A 26,674-nucleotide genomic window follows, 5' to 3' on the forward strand; every position below is an offset into this window, starting at 1 on the left:
CAGAAAAATTGGTAACTTAGTAAACATATAACAGTTAATTGGGAGGCAATAAGAAAATTCACACAAATAAAGAAAAATTTAAGCTTTAGGTCTTAGAAAGGAGAGAAACCACAGTATTTTACTCTTGGGATGAATAAGTTGTGTTGTTTCTGTTTTTAGGTCAATTGGCTCAGTGTTAACATTGTTGGTAGCTTATCTTGGGTTATCCTTTGGAAGTCAAGGTGCCATGGATGAGTCCAACCAAGACTGTACACTAATACAGAAATAATCCCTCCAAGCACAGTATGACTGCTGAAACCAGAATAAGGGAAATGGATTTGAATTGCAAAAATGAAGGCCTTTGCTTCATTACCATAGCATAACCTAATTCTAAGTGGATTTTTTTTTAAAAAAAAAATATATATATATATTTTTTAATTGATTTCAGAGAGGAAGGGAGAGGAAGAGAGAGATAGAAACATCAATGATAAGAGAGAATCATCAAATGGCTGCCTCCTGCATGCCCCACACTGGGGATGGAGCCCACAACCTGGGCATGCACACCGACCGGAAATGGAACCATGGTGGCCTAGTTCATAGGTCTATGCTCAACCACTAAGCCACACCAGCTGGGTCTAAGTGGAATTTTTATGTGCAGCAGTACATTGCAAATTTTACCTGAGGAAATGATATACCAGTTATAATTCTAACCATATGATTTCACTCATATGTGAGATATTAAACTAAAGGAACAAATGAATAAACAAGAAAAACAAACAAAAATTCACAGACGCAGACAAAAGTATGATGAGATGATTTGACTTTGGGTGGTGAGCACATAATGCAATATACAGATCATGTATCATAGAAATGTACACTTGAAACCTGTATGATCTTATTAACAATGTCACCCCAAGAAAATTAACTAAAAAAAGAAAGTCAAGTTAGGACTGGCATATATGCATCCTACTTTATTTATTTTTTAAATGTATTTTGTTGATTTTTTACAGAGAGGAAGGGAAAGGGATAGAGAGCCAGAAATATTGATGAGAGAGAAACATCGATGAGCTGCCTCCTGCACAACCCCCACTGGAGATGTGCCCACAGCTAAGGTACATGCCCTTGACTGGAATCAAACCTGGGACCCTTTAGTCTGTAGGCTGACGCTTTATCCACTGAGCCAAACCAGTCAGGGATGCATCCTACTTTAAAAGGCCACACTGATTGGGATATTTCTTTTGAGTCCATGTTTCTTGAATGAATAGCCATTTTTTCTAATATAAATGGAGCTAAAGACTGAATTTCAAATGATTCTTGATTGATTTGTGTCTCCAAAGCAATGGAAGCAAGGACAGTATTGGTACTCTCCAGAGATAATTGCTGTATTAAATTATATGAATATATTTCATGGCATCTCAACTCTAGATGTTAAAACTGAACATCCTATCTGCTTTATAATGATTGTTTAGGAGAGATTGCTCTGGCAAATGGCTATCATTAAAATATACAGTGAAAATTTAATTTCCTTTGCTGAATATAAAATTCGCCTAAGAAATAGTGCATCTTATTTTCTACATAGTGATTTTGAGGGAAATAGTACTGAATGGAGAATAAAAGGCCTTGTTTCTTATTATGTAGTTAAATCAAACAAATAACCAAATGCTGACATAGAAAAGCAATGGGATAAAATGTATTGAAGAATAACGATTATTTCATTGAGTTATTTGGGCATTTTTCATTCACATGCAGCTCAATTACATCTCACTGCACCAATTGTTCAGGACAGAAAACAAATCTAAACTCAGTTGACTGCATCAAATTATCTGTTTTAATGTGTTCTGCCAAACAACAAGGTCAGCCAGTGTAGGTAGGGCCGGAGCTGGCAGTCTTTGAGATGTGTGTCTAGGCTTCTTTATAATCCCAGTACTTCTCACGAGTTGTGGAGTCTGGACAAGTAATTTAACCGTGGTCTTTTTAAACCAGCTCACTTAGTTACCCTCTCTCCTTTTTCATCAAAGGCAAGTATGCCTTTTATTCCCTATATCCTTTACATCTTATAACTCCTATGTGCTGATAAACTTAGATGTCTGAGAACTAACTTAGTCATTCTCCAAATTACAGTCAGATGCAGCTGAAAGTACATAGAGTCTAAGTCCTGGGTTTTAGTCTAGACTCCAGACTCTTGTTTCTCAGAATTGAGAGCATGAGGAATGTCTGCGGCTGGTGGAAGCAGTCAGTGGGTAGGGAGGGAGATGGCACTGAGATCGTCACTTTCACCCAGAAGCAATCACATTTATTTCTGACCTATATGCCAAGCAGTATAAATATTGGACATTTAGAAAAATGTGGAATGCTGTAGATTTCTGATGCTGTAAAATCTATATATGTGAAGTGAATTGCAAATCTTGCGTGAATTTTGGGACAATATATATATATCTGCTAGAGGCCCATTGCATGAAGATTCTCACAATAGGCCTTCCTTCCCCTGGCTGCTGGCACTAGTTTTCCTCTGGCACCCGGGACCCAGGTCTTTGGTCCGGCCGCAGCAAGGGTTGGCTTCTCTGCTCAGGCCGCAGCGGAGAAGCCAAGCCTCTTCAGCCTTCGCTGGGGCCGGAGCCTTCAGTCTTCGCAAGGTGCCTGTGTATGCAAATTAACTCACCATCTTGGGTTAGTTTGCATACTCATCCTGATTGGCTGGTGGGCGTAGCGGAGTGATGACCAATTTACACATTTTTCTTTTATTAGTGTAGATATATATAATATTTACAGATAAAATTCATTCTATATAATAAAAGGGTAATATGCAAATTGACCCTAACAGCAAACGACTGGGAATGACTGGTCACTATGACACACACTGACCACCAGGGGGCAGACGCTCAATGCAGGAGCTGCCCCTTGGTGGTCAGTGTGCTTCCATAGGGGGAGCTCTGCTCAGCCACAAGCCAGGCTGATGGCTGCCAGCACAGCAGTGGTGGCGGAAGCCTCTTCCGCCTCTTCAGCAGCGCTAAGGACATCCGACTGCAGCTTAGGCCTGCTCCCCGCTGGCAAGTGGACATCCCCTGAGGGCTGCCGGGCTGCCAGAGGGATGTCTGACTGCAAGCATAGGCCCATTACCCTGGGGAGTGGGCCTAAGCCAGCAGGTGGACATCCCCCGAGGGGTCCCAGACTGCGAGAGGGCACAGGCCAGGATGAGGGACCCCCCCCCCGAAGTGCACAAATTTTTGTGCACTGGGCCTCTAGTTTTAATATAATTGTACTATTGAGTAATTTTACTCTTATAATGCCATTCAACTTAATGTCTTATCCAGTCAAATGGCTTATAAGTTATTTGAGGCTCAGAAATGCTGATTGTATTGCATTGTGTATTGTATTTTTTCATGTTACCCACAACTAGCAAATCTTTATCTGAAATGCGATTTCTTTCCTAATACCGTTTAATTCCAATTTAAATACCATTCAGTTCCTTTCCTTTTATGAGAACCTTTGCATTACCCATCATTAGTGACAGCCCTGGGCTAAACCTTTTACATTTCTTAGTTTGCAGGCTTTTAATGCTTAAAACAGAGCCTAATAATATGCTAAAATGAAAACTCTCTTAACTCAAGATTAAACATCTTGATGAAAGATGTATACAGTTTAGAGTCACAGTGCCCATGCCTTGTCTCTTACTAACTTTGGGACCTTGTGCAGATTAATTTCTCTGACTTTTAATTTTATCACCTATAAAATCAAGATTACAGTACCCCCTTTAAATAACTTTTATTAGAGCAAAAACATAAAAGGTCTGCATAGTATTTAGTCAGGTGTTATTAATAAGAATATTTCTATATTTTTAATTAATTCTTAAAATATATATTTTAATCTTTATTGTTGAAATTATTACAGACATCCCTCTTTTTTACCCCCATTACCACACTCCATCCGGTTCCTGCCTCACCCTAGGTCTTTGCTACCCTATTGTCTGTGTCCATGGTAATGCATTTATGATCATTGTTTAATCTCTTCCCAATACCCCACCCTCTTCTCTCTGAGAATCATCAGTCTGTTCCATTTCCATACCTTTGATTCTACTTTATTCACCAGTTTATTCTGTTTATTAGATTTCTTATTGGTTTATTTTGATTTTTAAATTCAGTTGTTGCTAGGTATGTATTTGTTGCCATTTTCTTCTTCTTCTTCTTCTTCTTCTTCTTCTTCTTCTTCTTCTTCTTCTTCTTCTCCTCCTCCTCCTCCTCCTCCTCCTCCTCCTCCTCCTCCTCCTCCTTCCTTCTCCTTCTCCTTCTCCTTCTCCTTTTCCTTCTCCTTCTCTTCTTCTTCTTAAAGTATACCCTTCAACATTTCATATAATACTGGTTTGGTGGTGATGAACTCTTTTAGCTTTTACTTGTCTGTGAAGCTCTTTATCTGACCTTCAATTCTAAATGATAGCTTTGCTGGGTAGAATAATCTTGATTGTAGGTACTTGCTGTTCATCACTTTGAATATTTCTTGCCACTCCCTTCTGGCCTGCATAGTTTCTGTTGAGAAATCAGCTGATAGTCATGTGGGCATTCCCTTGTAGAAAACCAACTGCTTTTCTCTTGCTGCTTTTAAGATTCTCTCTTTGTGTTTATGCTTTGGAATTTTAATTATGATGTGTCTTGGTATGGTCCTCTTTGGGTTCCTCTTGTCTGGGACTGTCTGTGCTTCCTGAACTTGTAAGTCTATTTCTTTCATGAGGTAGTAGAAGTTTTCTGTCATTTCTTCAAATAGGTTTTCATTATCTGGCACTCTCTCTTCTTCTGGCACCCCCATAATGCAAATGTTGGTACGTTTGAAGTTGTCCCAGAGGCTCCTTATGCTATCTTCAGATTTTTTAATTCTTTTTGCTCTTCTGGTTGGGTGTTTTTTGCTTTCTCATATTTCAAATCATTAATTTGGTTCTCAGAATCCTCTACTGTTGAATCCCTGTATATTATTCTTTATTTAAGTAACTGTGTGCTTAAATTCTGACTGGTTCTTATCCATTTTTTTTCAGAGGTTCCTAGGAGATTCTTGAGTAACCTTATAACTGGTTGTGAATTCTATATCCAGTAGTTTGCTTTCTTGCATTTCTTTCACTTGTGATATGTTTCTTTGTCTCTGCATTTTGGCTGATTTACTGTGTTTGTTTTTAAGTATTGGGAAGAGTTGCTATGTCCCCTTGAGTTGGTAAAGTGGCCTTGTGTAGTGGGTGTCCTATAGTGCCCAGTGGCTCAAACTCCCTAGTCACCTGGGATGGTCGCTGGTAGTTGAGACTTGATTGCTGTTGGTGTCACTGGAAGGAATTGACCTCCAGGCTAATTGGCTGTGAGGACCAGTTGTGACTACACTGGCAGAGCTGCTATGCAGGAGACACCCCTATGGAGCAGGACTTGCTTCAGTGGGGCATTGGTGCAGACTGAGTCTTCCCCTTGAGTGTGTCACTTATGGATGTTTAGGGTTATAATCTGGCATGGTCTGACACTGACCACTGGGTACACTGGCTCTTAGGTCTCCAGGGAGGTTCAAATTCAATCAATTTCTGGGGCCACCTAGCAGCAGCTACAGAGAGATCTGCAGATTCCTCCTCTTTGTATTGGGTTTGGGAGTGCCCAGATGAGGCCCAACTGTGAAGCAAGCAGGCTGATGCTGGTGCAGGGCCTTGGGCCTTTTATTGATAGGCTCGGGCTCTCTGACCCAGCTGTAGCTTATTTGATCAAAGACTGGTCATTCATATGCAAAAGCTGCTGCACACAGCTTGGTTGGGGTTGTAAATTGGATGAGGCAGGGTCTTAGGGAATCACCAGGGTGGAGCAAACACAAATGGTCATCAATTAGGCCTGCTATCTGGCAGATCCCAGAATAGGAACAATGATCCCTGCGAGCACCTTTGTCTGGGAGAAAGCTGACCCGAGTTCCTGCCCCAGGCCAGACAATCCAGTTCCTCCTTGTAGGTGTCTGTGTCCCCCAAAGCCTTGCCCTGGTGCTGGAGCTCAGAGGAAGCAGGACCTTGTAAGTTCAGTTTGTGCTCTTGGCCTTTTAAGAGGAAAAGCTGGGTCTCCAGCAGCCTCTCAGTTACTGAGCCCCAATCTGCACTGGTTTTCATAGCTCATAGTTCTGATTGCCCTTATGAGTTTCTTTTCCCAGCTCTGGGACCCTGGGCTTGGGGTCTGGTGTGGGGCTGGGACCCCTTGCTCCTCAGGGCTGCCTCCATAGAGACTACTCCCTCCTGATTAAAAAAGGGGCCCAAGTGGGTGCTGGACCAGCCTCTGCACCTTCTACCAGTCTCAGTGGGCTTTCTTCTTTACTTCTGTTATTGTAGGCCCTCCATTCAGTCAGCTTTGATGATGGTTGTTCTGTATTTTAGTTATAATTTTGAGGTGGTTGTGGGAGGTGGTGAGTATAGGCATTTACCTAAGTTGCCATCTTTCTTTCCAGTCTTAAAAATATTTTCTCAGCTTTGTGTTCTTGCTTAAACCAAATTTATTCCACCACACATTCTGACAATATAAGGGTGACTTCAGTGTCCCTCTAAATGTCTGAAACTTACACGTGTTGACTTGTTCTGTTTTAATGAGCTTTGCCTGAACTCTAATCTTGCAATCATACCCAATATTTTATTTTACATGCTCATAGGAATTTGAGTGCTCGAGTTAAGAAAATGCTTGGCCAATCTCGATTTACTTTGCCTTGATATAAAAATTCTGCTCCCGCCTAAAACTTCGTCTTATTTCTCATGCTGTCCTTATGTTCCCTTTGTGGCTAAGCAAACTATGTAAATAGCTTTCATTAGTTAATGCAGTATAAAGCTTGGGCCCCTCTGTCACTTGTCAGATGGCACTTTGGGACTGCGCCATCAGAAGTGGGCAGCAGCCGCCAGGGCTCGGGCAGCCCCGCGGGCGGGATGTTCTGTGGTTTAAGCAGTTGGCTCGGCTGGCAGCAGCCGGTGGTGGACGGCCACCCGGTCGAAGGAGATGGGCGGCCTGAGGGAGAAGCCCCACCGGAGCCGCGCCCCGAGGCTGTGGCGAGTCGGCTGAGAGCAAGCTCCTTTACCAGGCCAAAGACTTCGGCGACTACCTCTTTCACTTTGCGACTGTTGCTACAAAACAGATGACTGAATCAGTTGCTGAAACAGCACAATCGATAAAGAAATCGGTAGGAGAAGGGAAAATAGATGGCATCATCCATAAGACCATTATAGGAGATTTTCAGAAAGAACGGAAAAAATTTGTTGAGGAGCAGCATTCCAAAAACTCAGCAGCAGCAGTGCCCCCGTGGGCTGATAGTAATGATGAAGAAGCAACTCAGCAACAGATTTTGGCCTTAGCAGCTGATAAGAGGAACTTCCTTCGTGATCCTCCAATTGGCGCGCAGTTTCATTGGGACTTTGATCAGATGTGCCCTGTGGCCCTGGTCATGCGCCAAGAGGACGGACTGCTGAGCAGGATGAGATTCGCCCTTGTTCCTAAACTCGTGCAGGAAGAAGTGTTTTGGAGGAACTACTTTTACTGAGTGTCCCTGGTTAAGCAGTCAGCCCAGCTCACTGCTCTGGCCGCCCATCAGCAGGCTGCCGGGGAAGAGAGGAGCCATGGCAGAGAGGATGCATTGCCACTGACAGAGGCAGTGCGGCCCCAAACGCCACCTGTCGTCATCAAATCTCAGAACTCAAGGGGATGAAGAGGAGATCTCTACCAGCCCAGGCGTTTCTGAGTTTGTCAGTGACGCCTTCGATGCCTGTATCTTACATCAGGAGGATCTGAGGAAGGAAATGGAGCAACTGGTGCTTGACAGAAAGCAGGAGGAGACAACCGCATTAGAAGATGGATTCTACAGACTGGGGAAAAAGAACTACAGCAGGAACTTCAAGAATATGAAGTGGTGACAGAATCAGAGAAACGAGATGAACACTGGGATAAGGAACTAGAGAAATTGCTGCAGGAGGAAAATTAACTGTTTGCTTAAATAAGAATCCTTAACATTCTGTAACTGACATTAAATCCTAGCTGGTAACCCTCGCTGAATCAAAAGGCACAAAGAGTCTAACTTTATGAATCTCAAAATTATTCTTTTTTCACACTGAAACTTGCCTCTTTAAAAAATATATAGAACAGTTATTCTAATCATTAAAAAGGGATGCTTTATGTAATATTTCTTTAATACAAATCTAGTTAGAGATGATGTCCTTATGGTCAATATTGATATCTTAGCCACAGAAACACAAGTAAAATTTTAGAATTCTGTCTCTGTGAGGTCACAAATCTTCAATTGTCATTTTCTAAACATTTGTACTTCTTGTTGCACTTTTGTTGATTACACTTATGTTAAAGTATTTAATGGATTGATAACTATCAAAATTACCAAATAGTACCAAAGAACTTAAGAGGAAGCACTTTTGGAACTGTTTTCTTGGTAAGTATTTTCTACAATTCCATCTGGAGGCCAAAAGATAAAATAATCCTGTTGATTTTAAAGGTATAAACATCACGAGATTTGCCCTAAAAAAAACCAAAAAAAAAAAACACAGGTTCTTTTGGTTGCTAGTGACAAAACTCATTTCAAATTATATTGCTTCAAAACTTCTCTCCAAGTGGCTTAGTTTTACCTAAAAGATGGGAAATCATTGGTTGATGTATTGAGAAGCCCACGTACAGTCTGACTTTAGGGATGTCGGGATCTGAGAGGTTCAGGCAACGCTATCATGTTTTGTTGTTTTCTTTTGTTTCTCTTTGTGTCTCATTGTCTCTCTTCCCCTCTCAAGCCACCTCAATGTTTTGGCTCTTGGACACAATTAGGTTTGTTTTTCAGATACATGCTAGTAAGTTCTGGCCTCTGACATTGCTCACTAAATCTTGAATCAAATTCCCATTGGCTTTCGGCGGCCTCCTTTCAGGTGCTCTGAGGCATGATTGTACCTCCTGTGATGGGCCTTTGCCCTAATGGTTAGGGCCTAACCTAACTTGAAATCACCTGCCTTTCAAAGATGGGGCATTGTATTAATTAGACTAATAGAAGTTATTTTCCAGTTAATGACTTTTTTTCTGTTATCATTAATATAATATAAAAATACACAGAAGTCAAATGGGTACTAGACTTATCAGGCAGACAACTTTATAAGGTATATAAAAGTCTAATCACTCTGTTGTATACCTGAAACCAGTATAACATTGTATGCCAACTTAATTGAAAAATAAATTTAAAAATACACCACAGAAACTTTCAACAAACTAGAATGTATTCGTGTACCAGGCCTCTAAGTCCATGGGAACCAAAGGTCCTGTGTTTGAGACCTTGCCCTATATATTGCTTCATCTGGCATTTCATTCATGTCCTTTAATATCCTTTGTAATAAACCAGTAATCTAGTTAGTAGGGAAAAAAAGATGGAAAGAAAAAAGAAAAGAAATACACCATATAAAATATGAGAGTTTGCATTTTTTAAAGATATCTTTTTGAATGAACAACTTTTATGGCTGTACTTACTTCCTGTTTCCTTTGGACATAAGCACAAGCATTATTCCTCAGGAAAAACTTCCCAGGTTCTTTGTGATTCTGTACCTTAGAGAACCTAGACCCTTGTTTCTTTTCTCCTTAGAACATTATCTTAGTTTATATTTCTGCATTTATTAGTACCACTTGTGATTAATGTCTCTTCATTAGGACTCCAATTTATGACTTTGTAGGTATTTTCCCCTTTTATTACCTTATGTATTACCTTTTATTACCTTATGTCATTCACACACACACACACACACACACACACACACGACTATGATTCCTTAGAACTTGAGATTAATTGGTCTGTATTCTAGAACAAGCCTAATTATTGTTTCATAAAAGTCCATATCAGGGACCATATATATATAAACTCTTCCTATGTCAGTCAGGTTGTTTATTTTGGATCAGTCTTCCAGTTCAGAAATTAACATCTGTGACTGATTTTTTCCATTATCTCCATTCCCTGTGGGTAAGTTTCTAATGTTCATCATATCTCTTGGGTTTTGGTGACATCTTGAATTTCATATGCCTGTTTTTGTTTATTTGTTTTATCTTTGATTTTGAGTACTAATGTTTCTTTTAAAAATTAGAAGTCTAACTTGAAGCCCAAGAGTGATAATATCTTCTTCCAAAGGGGGTTTATGCTGACATTCTGGAGGCAGCTGTACTATAAGTACCATCAGCTATCAACTGCATATCACTTTATCCCATTCATGATTTAGATGACTCTAACTTTAGCTTTGGAAAGTCAAATCTATTTCTATTTCACTCATATTTCCCAGATTCTCAGTCCAAGCCTGGCGTATGTTCCAGAACTCACCCTTTGGCTGGGCACTGAGCTCTAATTCCACTCCTCCTTGTTTCAGTTTTGTAGCCGCCCCTTCCAGAATTGTGTCTGACAGCTGCCAAAGCTTCAGGAGAAAAAGAACTCCAAGTCAGGCTTACCTCCCTGTGTGGCCCTCTGCTCTTGGGCCATGGCTTCATTATTATCCACTATAGTGTTAGTTTCTTTGATGCTTTCAAACACATTTTAAAAAGATATATTTGACCATATTTTCCAGGTGTTTTTAGCTGGAGGGTTGTTTCACATAATCTCATTCATCAGTACTGAAATCTCTTCTGCTTTGAGGAGAAATATTTGTAAGCTTAAATTCTTATGTATGTATAGAATGTACCACCATTGGATAATTTAAGATAATATATTTTTGTTGAAATGTATATTTTAAATCACATTTTTGCCCAGAAACTTCAGTGCCTCTGTTGTTTTAAAAGCCCAATTGTTTTGTCTGGTGTTCCTGCTCCTTGGTGGTCTTCTGCCACTCATCTTCCCATCCTTACCTTCTCATGCCCTCTGTTTATTTGTTTTCACTTGCATTCACATACTTTGTGTGCCTCTAAAAATACCTGCATTATTAGGTTTTGATTTTTCCAAAGTCCAAATTCTTTTTTTTAGATTAATGCATGTTATTTGCTTCTTTTTTTTTTAAATACCATTTTCTATCCACAAGACTGTGATTCTCTAGAGCTTGAGATTCATTGATCTATATTGCTAGAACAAGCCTAATTATTTTGTCATGATAGGTCCATATCTGGGACTCTGCTCTTTCCCAGTTGTCTCACTCTGCTGAAAATTATCTGTCTGTCGATAAATGTGCTTTACTCCCTTGCATGTGCCCACTAATGTTGCAGGGTCACTAAAACTGGAATTAAGCACACTTTGTCAAGTGACTAAGTTCATTTTGACAAGAAGACCAATGTTTAAAATCACTGAAACAGAGGTTATCTCAAATTATTGTTGCATAATCTTTGGTTTTGTTATGAACACATAGTAAATTTGGCATGTATGTACATAACTAGAAGTTAAAAGATAAAGTTTGAATCATAATCTCGGAAAGGCTTTACTGAAATATAATGTATAATGGCTTAGGAAAACATATTTGCATAATGTTACCATTAGTCATTGTAAATCAGTAGATGCATTTTTAGAGTCACTAAATCTTTAACACTCGTTATCATTCCATAGTGCAAAATTGAGTAGTGCTTCCTGCCAGTCGCATGAGGAGGATTTACCTCCTCATGACTGAATTAGGGAAATGAAATTCCTAGGTAAGTCCATGCACTACAGTATAAATTATAGTTATTTTTATACCATTTCTGCCTCAGATGAATATATCGACTCTGTTCCATGAATAACATATGGACAACACAGCGACATTTGAGAAGCCCATTTGTTTACTAACTAGGCATTTATAGAGTGTCTGTTATGTATAAGATGCTATGCTAGAGAGACAAAAGTGAATAATATGCTATACTTGTCTTCTACTATCTCATAGTGGAATGGGAGAACTATGCATTGACAATTCTGATATTCTGTAATACATACAGTTTTCATTAATAATGGTGGCTCAACAAAAGATATAATGTGACATGGCTTTATATTTAGGAAGCAGTGGGAGATGAAGTTAAAGAGAGAGCCCGGGGTCATTCCCATGGATGGTCTTGTATCATAGGAGTTTAAACTTTACCCTGTGGAGAGTAGGGAGTCATTTAACGGTGTTACATAGAAGAATGACACATGATTATATATGTCTTTTAGTAATGTGGGAGATTCCTTAAGCAAGGAGACATGTTGGAGACTATAGCAACCTTTTGTGGGAAATGATAGAAACCTATACTAAGATAGGAACAAGAATATACACAGGGAACAATGAATTAAAAAATATATGGTTCAACAAATACTACAATGCCAAATTCCAGGCTTACAAGTAAAATGTAGTGCTATTAATCAAGATCATTATTTCAAAAAGTGAAACTTATTTGGGCGAAAGAAAAATATTCACTGTTAGACAGGAAATACCTTCCATGTCCCTGTATTCCCAGGCATCTAGCATACCACTTGCATATTACTACATTATTCTGAATGAATTAATATAAACCATGTGATTATTCTGTAAATTTATATTTATTTCCACTTTGTAAATGGGGGGAAGCTGAGATTAATTATTACTATCCATTTATTTTTGTTAATTCTCTTAGGAAACTTCAATTAAACCAATAGTTTTAAATAATCCCAAATAAAAATATTTAGCAAGTTATAAATCAGGGGTAGGGATAGAAAGTTGGTAATCTAGAACTGTATTTTGTTTGACCCTCCTACTGTTGACATTTCTCAAGATTAAATAATTATTCTATAAGTTTATCAACATTTATAATCCATTATTATTCACCTAAAATGCATTCTTCTCCTTTCTTTTTTCTGAACCACACTGAACTCCTTTTTGTTGGAGCATGCCATGTTTACTCCCTCCTCTGGGTCTGTGATCTATAAACTACTTGTGGGCCAGGATGTCTGTTTTTGTTTGCTTGCTGGTGTATCAGGCAGTTGGTATAGTACATGGTAAATTAATATTATCAATAGATATTTGTTGAATGACTCAATGAAAAATCCCAATATTTGGCTCCTTTAAAAAAAAGTACTATCTTGCCTGGCCAGTGTTGCTCAGTGGTTGAGCACCGTGAACCAGGAAGTCATGGTTTGATTCCTGGTCAGAGCACATGCCCAGGTTGTGGGTAGTGTGGGGTGTACAGGAGGCAGCCAATGATTCTCTCATCGTTGATGTTTCTGTCTTTCTCCCTTCTTCTCTGAAATAAATAAGAAATATAAAAAAAGAACTATCTTTTACATTCATCCTATATTCTTTCCATTGATTGGGATTTAGTGTCAACTGCAATTTAAGCAAGATGCAGATGGATTGCTCAGCCTCTGCAGTCATCACCACCCGAGTTGTCTTCACAGTACTGAGGCATATGCGTTGGAATTAACCTTCATATTTCTGCTTTTATTTTTCTTATAGAAAAGGTAATTATATATTATGTTCATGTCTTTACCAAAAGGAAGACTATGGGATCAAGAAGGAGCACAAAAGTTATATGTTTACTAAAAAAAGGAAATAAGCTTATTTCTATGTATCTATGAAGTATGCATTTTATCTATATATTAACTATATAAAATTTATATCTTTCAATGCCCACCTAATTAACTCATTCCAATTATCTTCCTGATACCTCACTTTTGAATGTCTGACCCTGCTCTACATAGTCACAATTGTATCCTTTAAAACTCAAAGGTAAGAAGGATCATTGAAGCATGTATTAACAAAAGAAGAGAAATATTACAGAAGATGATATTAATAGCATGTAACTTGAGTAACTCACAGAAGAAGTTAGTTATGTTACTGTGGAGCCTCATGACATTTTAAGTCACCAAGCCACGAGCAGATCATGCTTGTGAATGCCCATGGACAGTGAAACTTCAGGTAGCTAAAATAGGATCGCTTTAGGCATAGGCTTAAATTTCTCTTTGGACACGCAAAGCAAACAGATGCCAGGGCAGAAGAATTAGGTATGTCCCCTTACCAGCCGTGGGCAAACTACGGCCCGCGGGCCGGATCCGGCCCGTTCGGCTGTTCTATCCGGCCCGCGGAGCCAAAAGAGCGGAGGGTTCTCTTGCTCTCCCCTCCACTCCTTCACCAGCAGCAGTGTTAACATGGCAACGTCGGGAAACACGGCCGCAGCTCCTCCTCCTGAGTCCAGTTTAAGAACCCATTGTGGCCCTCGAGTCAAAAAGTTTGCCCCCCCCCCCCCCCCGCCTTAGACACTGATGCAAATATTATCCTTGCTGCAACACAGTTTTGTATTGTCATTGAGGAATGGAAGCAGATAAAACCAGTGAGGAGAGATATCAATAATTATCCATACTTTGGCCCTAGCCCTTTTAGCTCAGTGGTTAGAGTGTTGGCCCACAGACTGAAGGCTCATGGGTTTGATTCCCAGTGAAGGGCATGTACCTCTGTTGCAGGCTCAATCCCCGGCCTCTGTCAGGGGCACGTGTAGGACACAACCACATCAATTTTCTCTTTCTCTGTCTCTCCCCCTCCCTTTCATTCTCTCTAAAAGTCAAGGGCAAAATATCCTTGGGTGAGGATTAACCAAAAACCCCCCACAAAACACCAATAATTATTCGTACTTTCTAACCACAAAACTAATCAGAAAATCCTTGGCATTTCCTGAGTAATGCCATAACTCAAATAGATAAAAGTAGGAATTGATGATTTAGTAAATATGTTGAAAACAAAGCGTCTAGCTACAAAAGCTGCTCCATTATTGACTCGAATAAAGCATTGTGTGGTGCTGCTTCAGGAGCTGGCACTGACAGGAATGGTCTCTGGTTTCGTCAATATGGTGCAATTTTCTGACCCTTCATATACTTTCTGCTACCTGTCTCTTCATTTTGTTCACCCTCTCCATGAATATTTTTGAGGTTGCAACACTTTTATGTGATTGTAATAGTGTTAACAAAAGTTATGATTTGCCCTGACCAGTTTGGCTCAGTGGATAGAGCGTCGGCCTGTGGACTGAAGGGTCCCAGGTTCGATTCCAGTCAGGGGCATGTACCTTGGTTGCAGGCACATCCCCAATAGGGAGTGTGCAGGAGGCAGCTGATCGATGTTTCTCTCTCATCAGTGTTTCTAACTCTCTATCCCTCTCCCTTCCTCTCTGTAAAAAAATCAATAAAATATTTTTAAAAAAAGTTATGATTTATTGTATAGCATTATTTTACACCATGGGCAGTGATGTAATTGATATTATATATAATTGATACTTTTTAGATATTTGCATTATTTCATAATCAACTTTATCTATACTTAAAATTGATTCCTTAATTTTTATTAAATTATGCTGATTAATTTAACAGTATTAAACTCAGGATAAGATAGCTGAGCTAAGTGTTGCAATTTCAATTACAAAAATGCATGCTTATTTTTAATTTTGGAAGCCTGGCAATTAGAGAATATATTAGCCAGGGAGTGCAACTAGACAAGTCATCAATTCAGCAATATCTAGCTGGTCAGATATATCTTCAGGCAATTTAACCTTTGTAAGACTTATTCTTGGTCTCTACTTCATAGAGTTCACACTGTTGTTTATTTGAAGTGAAAAATCATTGTGAGAGAAATATAATCCAAATATCATTGAAATTTCTATCCCTATCAATTTTAGTTTATGTGCTGCTAAGTGCGGATACTTAATAAAGACTTAGAAAGCATTCATTTTCAAATAAGTTGCTAGTGGAGAAATGCCTTACTTTATAAACCTAGATTGTTTTTTTACTGGCAAATGTCCAATTCATTGACTTTTGTTATGTTTCAATTAATTCTTTACATTTTTGTGTCAAATAGAATTTAAAAAGATAACCATTTTCTTCCAATAGTGAACTGACCTGCTTTAAAACCATTGGGAAAATAAGCAGCTATTTGTTAATAGCTATGCATAAGCAATAACTGGATACTATATGAGTGATCCCATGACCTCCTTGAACCCTGCTTGGATTTTGATTAGCATTTAGGCTCCTGGGCATTATGGGAGCCACTAGAGGATGACTTCCAGGGAAAATGAAGGCTATGTAACCCAGCTGTGCTTGAAAATGCAGAAATGAATGCAAAATAAAAAGCATACAGAGTTACTATTAGTATTCTGACACTTTCTTCTGGGTGCATATAGATATATAGATGGATAGCTATAGATATAGATATATAGATATAGATATAGATGATATACCATACATGCATTCTCTATATTATATGGATACTTTACTGTATCTGTACTTATTTGTGAATATAAGTCATAGCTAAATAGCGTCTCATTACCTGGATGCATGGTGTTCTATAATTCAATTACTCATTTTTATTGGAATTTAGGTGTTTGAAGTACTTTACTATCTATAATAATAAAAGCATAATATGCTAATTAGACCGGACAGCCAAACAACCTTCCTGACGTCCTTCCAGATGAAGCTGCCCTGGCAGGGGCCGAGGTGGTTAGGGGTGATCAGGCAGGCAGGCAAGTGGTTAGGGGTGATCACGCAGGCAGGCAGAGTGGTTAGGGGCCAGCAGTCCCAGGTTGTGAGAGGGATGTCTGACTGCCATTTTAGTGAAAACCAGCAGTTGGACAGCCCCTGAGGGGTCCTGGATTGAGAGAGGGTGCAGGCTGGGCTGAGGGATCTCCCTCCCCCATGCACAGATTTTGTGCACCAGGCCTCTAGTAATAAATAATGGTCCATAGATATACTTATACATGCATCCAAGCAAATTGGTCTGAATATTTTCTTAGAACACATTTTTAGAAATAGACTTATTGATAGAAAGTATTTAGTCATTTTTTAATATGTTTGGTACATATACCCAAATTTTTTAATCAAAATTTTAGATCAATTTATATTACCAGTTGCAGTGTGTGAGAGTACCTATATCAGTGCCTCTCAACAATTTCATCATTTAAAAAATAGTTACCAGTTTTCAAAAGAATAACATGTATTTTGTTATTTTAATTTGTATTCATTAATTATTAGTAATATTATATTTTTATGTATTTACTAACTACTTTATGACTTACTTATAGATCCATAATCTCAGTGTCTTTTCTTCTAAAGAGTTAATTTTTTATGATTTATTTTAAAAATATCTTTTTTTTGTAAATTATATTATTACTTTAACATGAACATTTTCTGGGCATTTTTTTCTTTTATTTCATTTTGTCAGTTTAAAAAATATTTACCTAATATTATGCTTCGAAATGGCTTCTATAATTCAAGGTCATATAAATATTTACCTATATTTGCTTTTTAGTTCTTTTCTGATATTCTTTTTTTAAAAAAAAATGGAACTCTAACTCATCTGTAATTAATTTGGGAGTAGGATAAGATGCAGTAGTCTACCTTTTCTTCTCAAACACTTAAACAAGTTTTCACAACTTTTATTGAATAATTCATATTCAGACTTCTGGAGTTTTTAGTCATAAAAAATGTGGACTTAGCCTGGCTGGTGTGGCTCAGTGGTTGAGCGTTGATCTATGAACCAGGGGGTCATGGTTCGATTCCCATTCAGGGCACATGCCAGAGTTGCGGGCTTGATCCCCAGTGTGGGGCATGCAGGAGGCAGCCGATCAATTCATTCTCATAATTGACGTTTCTATCTCTCTCTCCTTCTCTCTTCCTCTCTGAAATCAATAAAAATATATTTTAAAAAGATGTAGACTTACACCTCTAAGGAAGCCAGCAACATGAGATCGCACAAGAGACAAAGACATATGTTAACAATCTACTAAGAGAAGTCATACACCTACTCTTCATCCCCTATGTTTTTAAGGCAAGCACATTTTTTATGTCTGCTCTATTGGTTAGTGGAAGAGTAAGCAGGTCAGTCTAGAAATACACTCTAAATATATAATGAACTAGAGGATTTCCAAGTGGTAGTGTATTGAGTGTACATTTAATTTTGTTTGTATCCTTTAGCCTACTTTGATATGGGTCAAAGAATGACTCGGTGATAACTTTAGAATGCATTACAACTACTTTGCTTGGCCGAAACCGGTTTGGCTCAGTGGATAGAGCGTCGGCCTGCGGACTGAAAGGTCCCAGGCTCGATTCCGGCCAAGGGCATGTACCTGGGTTGCGGGCATTTCCCCAGTGGGAGGTGTGCAGGAGGCAGCTGATCGATGTTTCTCTCTCATCGATGTTTCTAACTCTCTATCTCTCTCCCTTCCTCTCTGTAAAAAATCAATAAAATATATTTTAAAAAAAATAAAATAAAACTACTTTGCTTGATATAATCATATAAGAGTAGAAACTTTAAAGAGTAATTAGATACTCTAGGTGTATTATATCAAAAAATTCTTAAATGCACGTGGAAACAGAACTTTTCAAGTGTAATTCTTCTCAAGGCAACAAAGGTCACAGTAATTCAAATAAATGTAAAGGTCAAGAAATTGAACAAATACAGAAGGAAGGAAGGCAGACTTTCCCGGACTCACTCACATTTTCATACTTAGACTGTGAATATCAGTTAGCTCAATCAAGTCTGGCTGATAATGTCAGCTGCCAGTCATTCCCCGGTAGTGATGCATGAAGTTCATCAGCAGGCAATGGACCACTGGAGCGACGAGTGAAATAATGAGGGCGCAGGAGCCGGAACAAAACTCCTCTATTTCTGATAATTTCCTCTTCACAGCGGGATTTAAGACAAGAAGAGAAAAACCACATTAAAATTTGTTTTAATGTAGTTATCTAATTCAGTGTCTATCTTAAAACATTCATCTTTTAGCCTTATACTTTGAAAAATTAAAGTAAATGACCAACGATTAATCATTATTTTACAACTGTATAGGCCAGTAAAATCAGTATTAGCTGCTGCAAGAATAAAGCCCCCAAATCCCAAGTGCTTTTGCAGCAAAAGTTCCTTTTTCACTTGGCGGAGGTGTGACTCCTCTGTGCGGCTCTCTTCTATGTGGTGACTCAGGGATATGGGCAGCCACTCTAGCTGTGCCGTCAGGACACAGTTCTTTACAGCCACTGTGGTGGAGGAAGAGCAATGGCGAACAGTGTTGGGATGTTTGAGGTTAGGAAGTGGCTTACATCATTTCTATTCAGATCCTGCGTTTAGAACCTAATCCCTTTAACTCAATTTAACTGCAAGAAAGACTAGGAAATATAGAAGAGGTCTCAATAGTCTCTGTGACACCTACCAGAGATTATCATTTAAATCTAGGCTTTTACCTGTATCATATTGAGTTAAGCCATGGTTTAAAAACACTAGGTGCAAATTGACAGCATTTAATATGTTCAGGGCTAATTTCCTTACATACATTATTTGAAAACTTAAGTAAAATAATGCATACATTTGGTAAACTATTAAGAGGTAAGGGAAGGTATAATATAAAAAGTAATTAATTAATTCTCTTCCCTTTGGTCAGATAATTTTCTACATCCATTGGTGACCACTCTTGACATTTGCTCTCTTTTTCTAAAAATAAATATCAGTGCCTCACCCTCACAAATTATTACTTAATTGGTCAGAGTTACAAAACACTGACCTATCACAGCATATTACTGAGAGCTTAGCTTTGTTCTCCAATTGTACCTTGTCACTACAAAGAAATGGTAATGATTATGTAGTTTGAAAGAAGTGTTTACCATTTATTTTTCTTCCTCTATTCACTATGCATTCCCTTATTTATTTGTAACATATTGATCTCACTGATCCTGCCTGCCAGTTTCTTGGCGCTGTCTCCTGGAATGTTTCAGTTTATAGGCTGGGTGATTATGTAAGAGGTCTTATGTTTTGCCTCTGTAAGTACATCTGTGTTTAGATAGGATTACTGTTAGTAAGCCTTTTCTGATCTTATAAATCATCTTTTAAATAGTTGTTCAGTTATCATTATATTTTCCTACATTTTTATTTCTGACACTAAATAGATTGTAGTTGATTAGGTTTTATTAAACCTTGTTGATTAGACTTTATTAAATGTAGATAATACGTTTATGGTTCTAGATATTTCCATGGAGTCAAAAATCATGTAAGACTGGATTTTGATCCTCCTTTTTATATTTTCCAACATAATTATTTTGCCTCCCTCCATTTCCAACCCAAGCTACATTATTAAGTAAAGTATGATCACAACAATAGAAAAATGGGCAAAAGGCATATATATGCAATTCAGAAAAATGAAGTACAAAAAGAAACAAGAAATACAAAAATAGTTTAACCTAATTAGTTAATTTAAGAAACATGAATGAATACAGTTTTAAATATGAACTAGCAACAATTTTTCCATAGAATTCTTACCTTAAAGATGTGATTTTAGCTTATTATCTTTATTGTCTATACTGTTCTCATGCGAGTATGCAAACAGGTTAATAATGTGAAAATGCAGTGATATGATGCTAAATGAAAACTGGAGGGTGGATCATAGAGCATGATCTCAATTCTGTAAAAATTGACAAAAGAGGCAGATAAATTATTAAACAAAAGTGTTATTAGTAATTACATCTGGATGGAAAGAACAAGGTTGCTTGTAATTTTCTTCTTTGTAGTTATGAAATGCATGAAATTTCTATATGAATATTTATTATATATGTTAATCTGAAAAATACTTTACTTATAAACTTTTCTAGCTCTGAGCATATATTAAAGGATCTACTGCAATCTCTATGAGGGCAAGTGATTTTATCTGCTTGTTTCATTGGTGGATTCCCAATGCCTAGAGTAATGGTTCAATAAAGTACCACTTTTAAATATTTTTTCAATAAATAAATGAGTGCACAAAGGAATGATATGCCTCTCTCTCTAAAGGCAATTTTAAAGCCTTAAATGTAAGAGGATTGAGTATTTTCTTTTCCTGTAGAGATGAGCAATTAACTTATCCTCCATTAAGTGTTAATTAAGTGCTATTTATAGTACGCCTTCTTAACATTGAGGAGAGATTATCTTTGATCTCCAGTTAGAGTTTGCTTTATGGAGAGGGAGTTGACCAATACGTAACACACATGGATTCTAATGAATTTGAGACTTAAAATAATTGTGACAGAAACCTTTTACCTTCAGTAAGTGCCTTTAAATTGACCCTATGTCCTCAGATTTAAAAGAAGAAAATCATAATTTGTCAATTAGAAAATGGTATTATTTTGTTACTCAATGAAAGTGTTTTTAGTTTACCACTTATAGAGTACAAATGGAATATAAGAATAATCACAGATTTTTCTACATTCTATTTGGAATGGAAACTTATTGAAAAAGGATGATTGAATACTATAAGACAACATTATATTGTGCTTCTTGGAATTCAATACAGGAATGTTTTAAAACAGTTTTTATGATGTAGCATTCCATTTAGACTTATGCCAATAGATATGTGACTTTAAAAATTTATCTGTTTTGCATAGTTTCTCAAAGCTAAAAGAAGAAATGAAGGACTTAAGGTAAATCCTGAGGGAATATATTGGTAATGTTATGTTGTAATTTAATATTAAATAAGACAATATTAATGTGTAAAGTGATATGGTTATTTTACACCTAACTCTTGCTTTATTTTTTCTCTAGGACTCAGAATTTCCCACAGATATGCAACCAAATCCAGACCTGTGTTTGCCTACAGGAAATGATTCTCCTGCAAAATTCAACTACCAGCTGAGTACCATATTTAGACTGCATGATCTTCCAGTGAGCTGGTAGGATTCTTGACGTTTTATTAATGCCTTTGAGACTTTATTGTCATGTTTAAATTGTGGTGCTCTTATAGCCATTTTTGGTTGAAGCAATTTGCTCTAAGCCTGTTCCCAGAATGAGTATCATAATAGTGAAAGAATCTGCTTTTAGCTGTTGCAAAAACCTTAAGACTAACTGGGTTAGGCATTTGGTGGTGTACCAACTTAAGTGCTCTACTGTGAGCATTTATTGTAGAGATTGCAGTTCTGGCTTAAATTAAGGCACAAGTTGTTTTTAGAGAGGTTTGTAGGATTTGCTATGAAGGTAGGATCTCAGCAACTATGTAATTCATTTGTTAATTGTACTTAAAATTTTGCCTATATATATATATATGTATTTTATCATTAACAAATCATTTGTTTTATTTGTTTTAAAGACCATAGTTTTGTGAGCCATAATCACAGTCATTTAAAGACAATACTTGGTATTTATTTAAAATGATGTTATTTTATGCCCTAGCTGGGTTGGCTCAGAGCGTTGGACTGCGGACTTAAGGGTCCTGGTTTAAATTCAGGTCAAGGGCACATGCCCAGGTTGAGGGATTGATCCCCAGTAGGGGGTGTGCAGGAGACAGCCGATCAATAATTTTCTCTCATCATTGATGTTTCTATCTCTCTCCCTCTTCCTTCCTCTCTGAAGTCAATAAAAAATCATTTAAAAACATTTTATGAATCTGCATATTTATATTCATACAAAACATTTTAAATTTTGAAAAATATCTTATGATTATTTAGAGTTTTGAGAAAAATGTTTCTGTGGAGAATCTATAAATACACATTCTATCATACAGTTCTGTGGCACATTAAAATATCAGTGGTCAGCTTTTGTTGATTATCTTGGATATATGATTTTGATTATGGTTTAGGTAAGTAATATTACTTTCTTGAATTTGTTCATATAATCCCAAATTTATGTCATCAATCTTTAAGAAATGTAAGATTTGTATTTGTACAAAAATGTATGGCAAACATTATTAATTGCTTCTGTTATGCTTAATTGAGGACAAGTGTCTCAGAATAGGATTTAAACCTACTGTAATACCTTACATACATTTACCTGTGGTATTTTTTTTTTTCATTTACAAAGCTTCCTCTGATCTTGATGGCTATGTGTAATCTATTCTCTAAACACTGTTTGATTTTTCCATATAGCAAGAATATTGTCTATGGTACCTTACTTCAAAGCATGTCAGATATGACCTTATCTGCCACAGTCAACACCAGTAAGTTAGTGAATTGAAAAGTTCTGTTAGTACAGAGAACCATAAAGATGGAAGCATTCACACCTTTGTATTCTATTTTGACTTATCAGTATATTTGCATTCCCATGCCAGTCTTTTGATATAAGGCCGTGGCCTTTTCTTTAAGTAAATATTGATGGGAATTCCTTATCATATTTCTTGCACAAACTATACCAGTAATGCATGACCTAAAATTTTAATTTTGTGGGTTCTTTAATTCGAAGCAGGAACTTTAGTCACTCAGCAGATGATCTTCCTACCTTTCCATGGCATTACTTTAATTTTTACTAACAGCAATTTTCCTTGTTGCAATCATATTTCATCATCTTGGCTAGTCTTAAATTACAATGCAATATCAAGCACATCTGGCTTATAGGAGATTTAGGGAGGAGCCTGTGTGGTCTAGTTGGCTGTCCTCTGGGAGCTCTGAGCAGTTGTGGTGCAGTGAGCACAGCTAGTGTATTTTACTGACAGAATGGAAAAGTTTGGCCAATCCAACAATTAAGTGAAGGAAAAAGCTTGTATTAAATGACAATGCGGAGAAGAGAAAGAAGGAAACATGTAACTCTTGGTCAGCGACAAAATCTGGATTTTAGATTCATTCATTTTTAGCCTTTGGAAATACAGTTGCTCTGATAACTACTACTGCAACCCATGCAATAATTTATCTGCCACATCTTCACTACTTAGCCCATTAGGAGAGAAGGCTCTGGTATTATGAGTTAGGCAGTAACAAAACCCTTTTACTCTGCTCTGAAACTAGCCTTGTCAGTCATTTGCCACTTTTGTGCCTGCCACTGTGGTCACTTACCTGTCAGATCTCATTTTCTTCGCCTTTCAGCTTCAGTCAGCACAAAAACTGCAGTCAGCCACCCCTGTTTTCCTAACTGACCCATTATTTGTAGGGTCCTGTCTTCCTGCTGACTCGCAGGCTGTCCTGCCGGGTCTTCAGAGGGATGCTCCTCTTCTGCCATGCTTCTGGTTGATACACTGCCCCAGGCTCAGCTCACAGCTTTATCTCACACTCTACCGTTTCTCAAGTAGCCTCTTCCATTCTCAGGCTCTAAATAGGTTCCATAGGATGCTCATTCCCATGGTGGTAACACTACCAATGACATTCTTTTCTTCTCCCAAAACCAGCTCTTCTAATCTTCCTCATTTTGGCAAAAGGAAAATGTGAACTTACATGCCTTTATTAGAATTAAAAGCCTAGGTGTCATTATGATTTCTTATTCTTTCACTCCACAATTCCCATTAAATCTACCACTAGGTCTGACAGGCTCTTGCTCTAGAATATATTCACTTTTTTTTCCCGCTTATCTTTGTATTACTATGGTCATCTCTCATACAATTACAAAAGTCTACTAATTCCCCCTCCCATACCCCACAGTAATTCACTAACTTCACAATAACTAAATGGATGCTTTGAAAATGTAAATCAGATTGTAAGATTTCCTGCTTTAAATACAATAATGTCTTTCCCTTGTTTAAAATAGAATTCAATTTTTTGCTGCTGCCTACCTCTCTTTGTGTTGGCCACATGCTCTTCTGTCCTCCCTTGCCCAGATCTGTGTTTGCTGCCCAGAAAGTAGTTAGGTTTGTGCTAGTATTATTCCATGTACTTCCACAGAAACATACCAGGATTTAAAAAAAAGTGGCTAAGTAGCTTTTAATGCCAAAATAATGGACATTATTGAAATGTAATTTTTTACCATAGGTGAATGTAAAAACTTACTGTTTGCGTTGTAAATTCTGTGTTTTCAAGAAACCAATAGTTATATTTTAAAATGTGAGTTTTAAAATTAGATATTTAATTCTTTCTATATAATTTATAAAATTTAATTTGTATTTTATAATACATATTTATTTACTTATTTATAATATATTTTTATTGATTTCAGCGAGGAAGGGAGAGGGCGAGAGAGATAGAAACATTAATGATGAGAGAGAATCATTGATTGGCTGCCTCCTGCATACCCCCCACTGGGGATCAAGCCTGCAACCCTGCATGTGACCTTGACCGGAATCAAACCCAGGACCCTTCAGTCCACAGGCCAACACTCTATCCACTGAGCCAAACCGGCTAGGGCTACAATGCATATTTATAATAAGCTTAATTATTTGTAATTTTTATGGTGTTTATGTCCCCAAACAAATAAGCAGCTATGAGCACAGTGTATGTTTAAGTTTTGAATTATCGAAGGTAAAGAACTTAGTTTCTTGAAGCTTTGAGAAAATTATCTTTAGGAGGAAAATTGTTGGTAAATGTTTCCCTCCATGTCCCGCGCGGTTCAGGGTTCAGGATCTGGAAGAAGAGCCGCACACAAATGAAAGAGAAAAGACACGAGATAATTTGGAAATATTGGGGGACCAGGCGAGTAAGTCCAACTCAGGAGGAAGGACTTCCACTGGTGCTCAGGCCTCACCAAGCTTTTATTGATCTGGGATACACCCATAGCATAGCCCTTAGGCAGGTAACCCCGGCAACAGGCAGACTAGCCCATCAGCAAGGATTTATATAATAATAGATGGGGAAGTTGCTTCAGCTACCACTGTCTGGACAAAGAGAGGTGGCACCCAGCTCCGACCTTTCTAGGGCTTCAAAGGTACCCAGCCTTGGGGGGTGGGGGGGCGTGTTCTCTGTCTATGCTTATCAGCTAGTGAAGACAATAGATGGTCTTCCGCAGATAATAATCACATGCAGATAAAAATATTAATAATCATTACTTATCAGTAGTGGACAGAATAATTTAAAACCTTTTCTATAATATAAAGATATTACTTTTATTTTGTAATTTACTATCTGCTGATTTGATAGTTTTCTATCAAAGTACTAACATATTCAGTTAGCTTTCATTAATTATTGATAATATTTATGTCATTAACTTTTAAAAAGGAAGAGGTACATGAATTTAAAGTAAGCATAAACATATACAGTGTTTTAATGACATATTTATCTTTTTTTATATTCCATGACTAAGTAGATCATTTACTTAGGAGAGTAAATCTTTAATTTATTTCACATTGTCTTTAGTGCCCTTGCATGTATCTGTCTTCTGCTTTGAATTAAGTTTGTTTAGATTTTTTTGGGTTTTTAAACAGCTGTCATCTTCTAGGTGTTCTGATTTGTTTTTTGTTTTGTTTTTGGTCAACTTACAGCTAAAATTATGGAAAGGTCTTTTCATTGGTCACAGATGATGCACAAAACATTTTCAATTCCTATATTTCATAGACTCAGCGAGAGACCTATAGTTGCCCTTCTGGATTATAATGTTTTTTCATTCTATTTTAATTATCTAGATCCATAGTAATAACCACAATGACCTACAAGAAGGCATCATTGGACATATTAAAATATATAGCAGTTACTTGTAGTGCCAACAATGCATAATAATCCCACCTATTAAATAAGGCTGGTAAAAATAAACTGTATTTCTAAGGACATTGTTTCAATTTTTGAAAACACACACACACAAGTCATTCTGTTTTTGCATAAAACTTTTTCTGGAGTATATTGTTATGATAAGGCAAGTCAAATTTCCCTGGAATGACAATGCAGTAATAATATTCCAGTAAGCATAGAAGCTATCTCTCACTCTACCTTGTTGCTTAGCTACTTACTGGTTTGTCCTGTTACCTGCTGTGTAATAGAAGGAGAGATGAAAGTTAAAGGCACAGGATCATCTTTATAATACAGAATGTTAGTGAGGATGTTTTAAGACAGGTACCAATATACCTCTTTTCTCTTTAACAATTTGTTTAGTATTTCAGACAACAGTATACTCACACATGTACTTGTAATTCACTTTCCATACTTAGAGGTAGAAAGAATTGTGAAGTACTAGTAATCAGTGGTTCTA

The 26,674-nt window shown here is 37.5% G+C and overlaps 1 protein-coding gene and 1 pseudogene across 2 annotated transcripts in view; both read left to right on the top strand.

Annotated features, from left to right (window-relative positions):
• The window catches only part of SPAG16 (sperm associated antigen 16), a 640,972-nt gene that overhangs the window by 63,698 nt on the left and 550,600 nt on the right, over positions 1-26,674 (top strand). The window contains exon 10 of the mRNA XM_081095737.1: positions 21,410-21,537. Within this exon, the coding sequence (XP_080951863.1) occupies positions 21,410-21,537 (128 nt within the window). The remainder of the gene's footprint in view (positions 1-21,409; positions 21,538-26,674) is intronic.
• LOC308522373 (synapse-associated protein 1-like) lies at positions 6,887-7,932 on the top strand (annotated as a pseudogene). Its single transcript has one exon. The product of its transcript is annotated as a synapse-associated protein 1-like (transcript).

This window comes from Myotis nattereri, assembly GCF_964212035.1.
Source record: "Myotis nattereri genome assembly, chromosome: 7".
Lineage (NCBI taxonomy): Eukaryota > Metazoa > Chordata > Mammalia > Chiroptera > Vespertilionidae > Myotis > Myotis nattereri.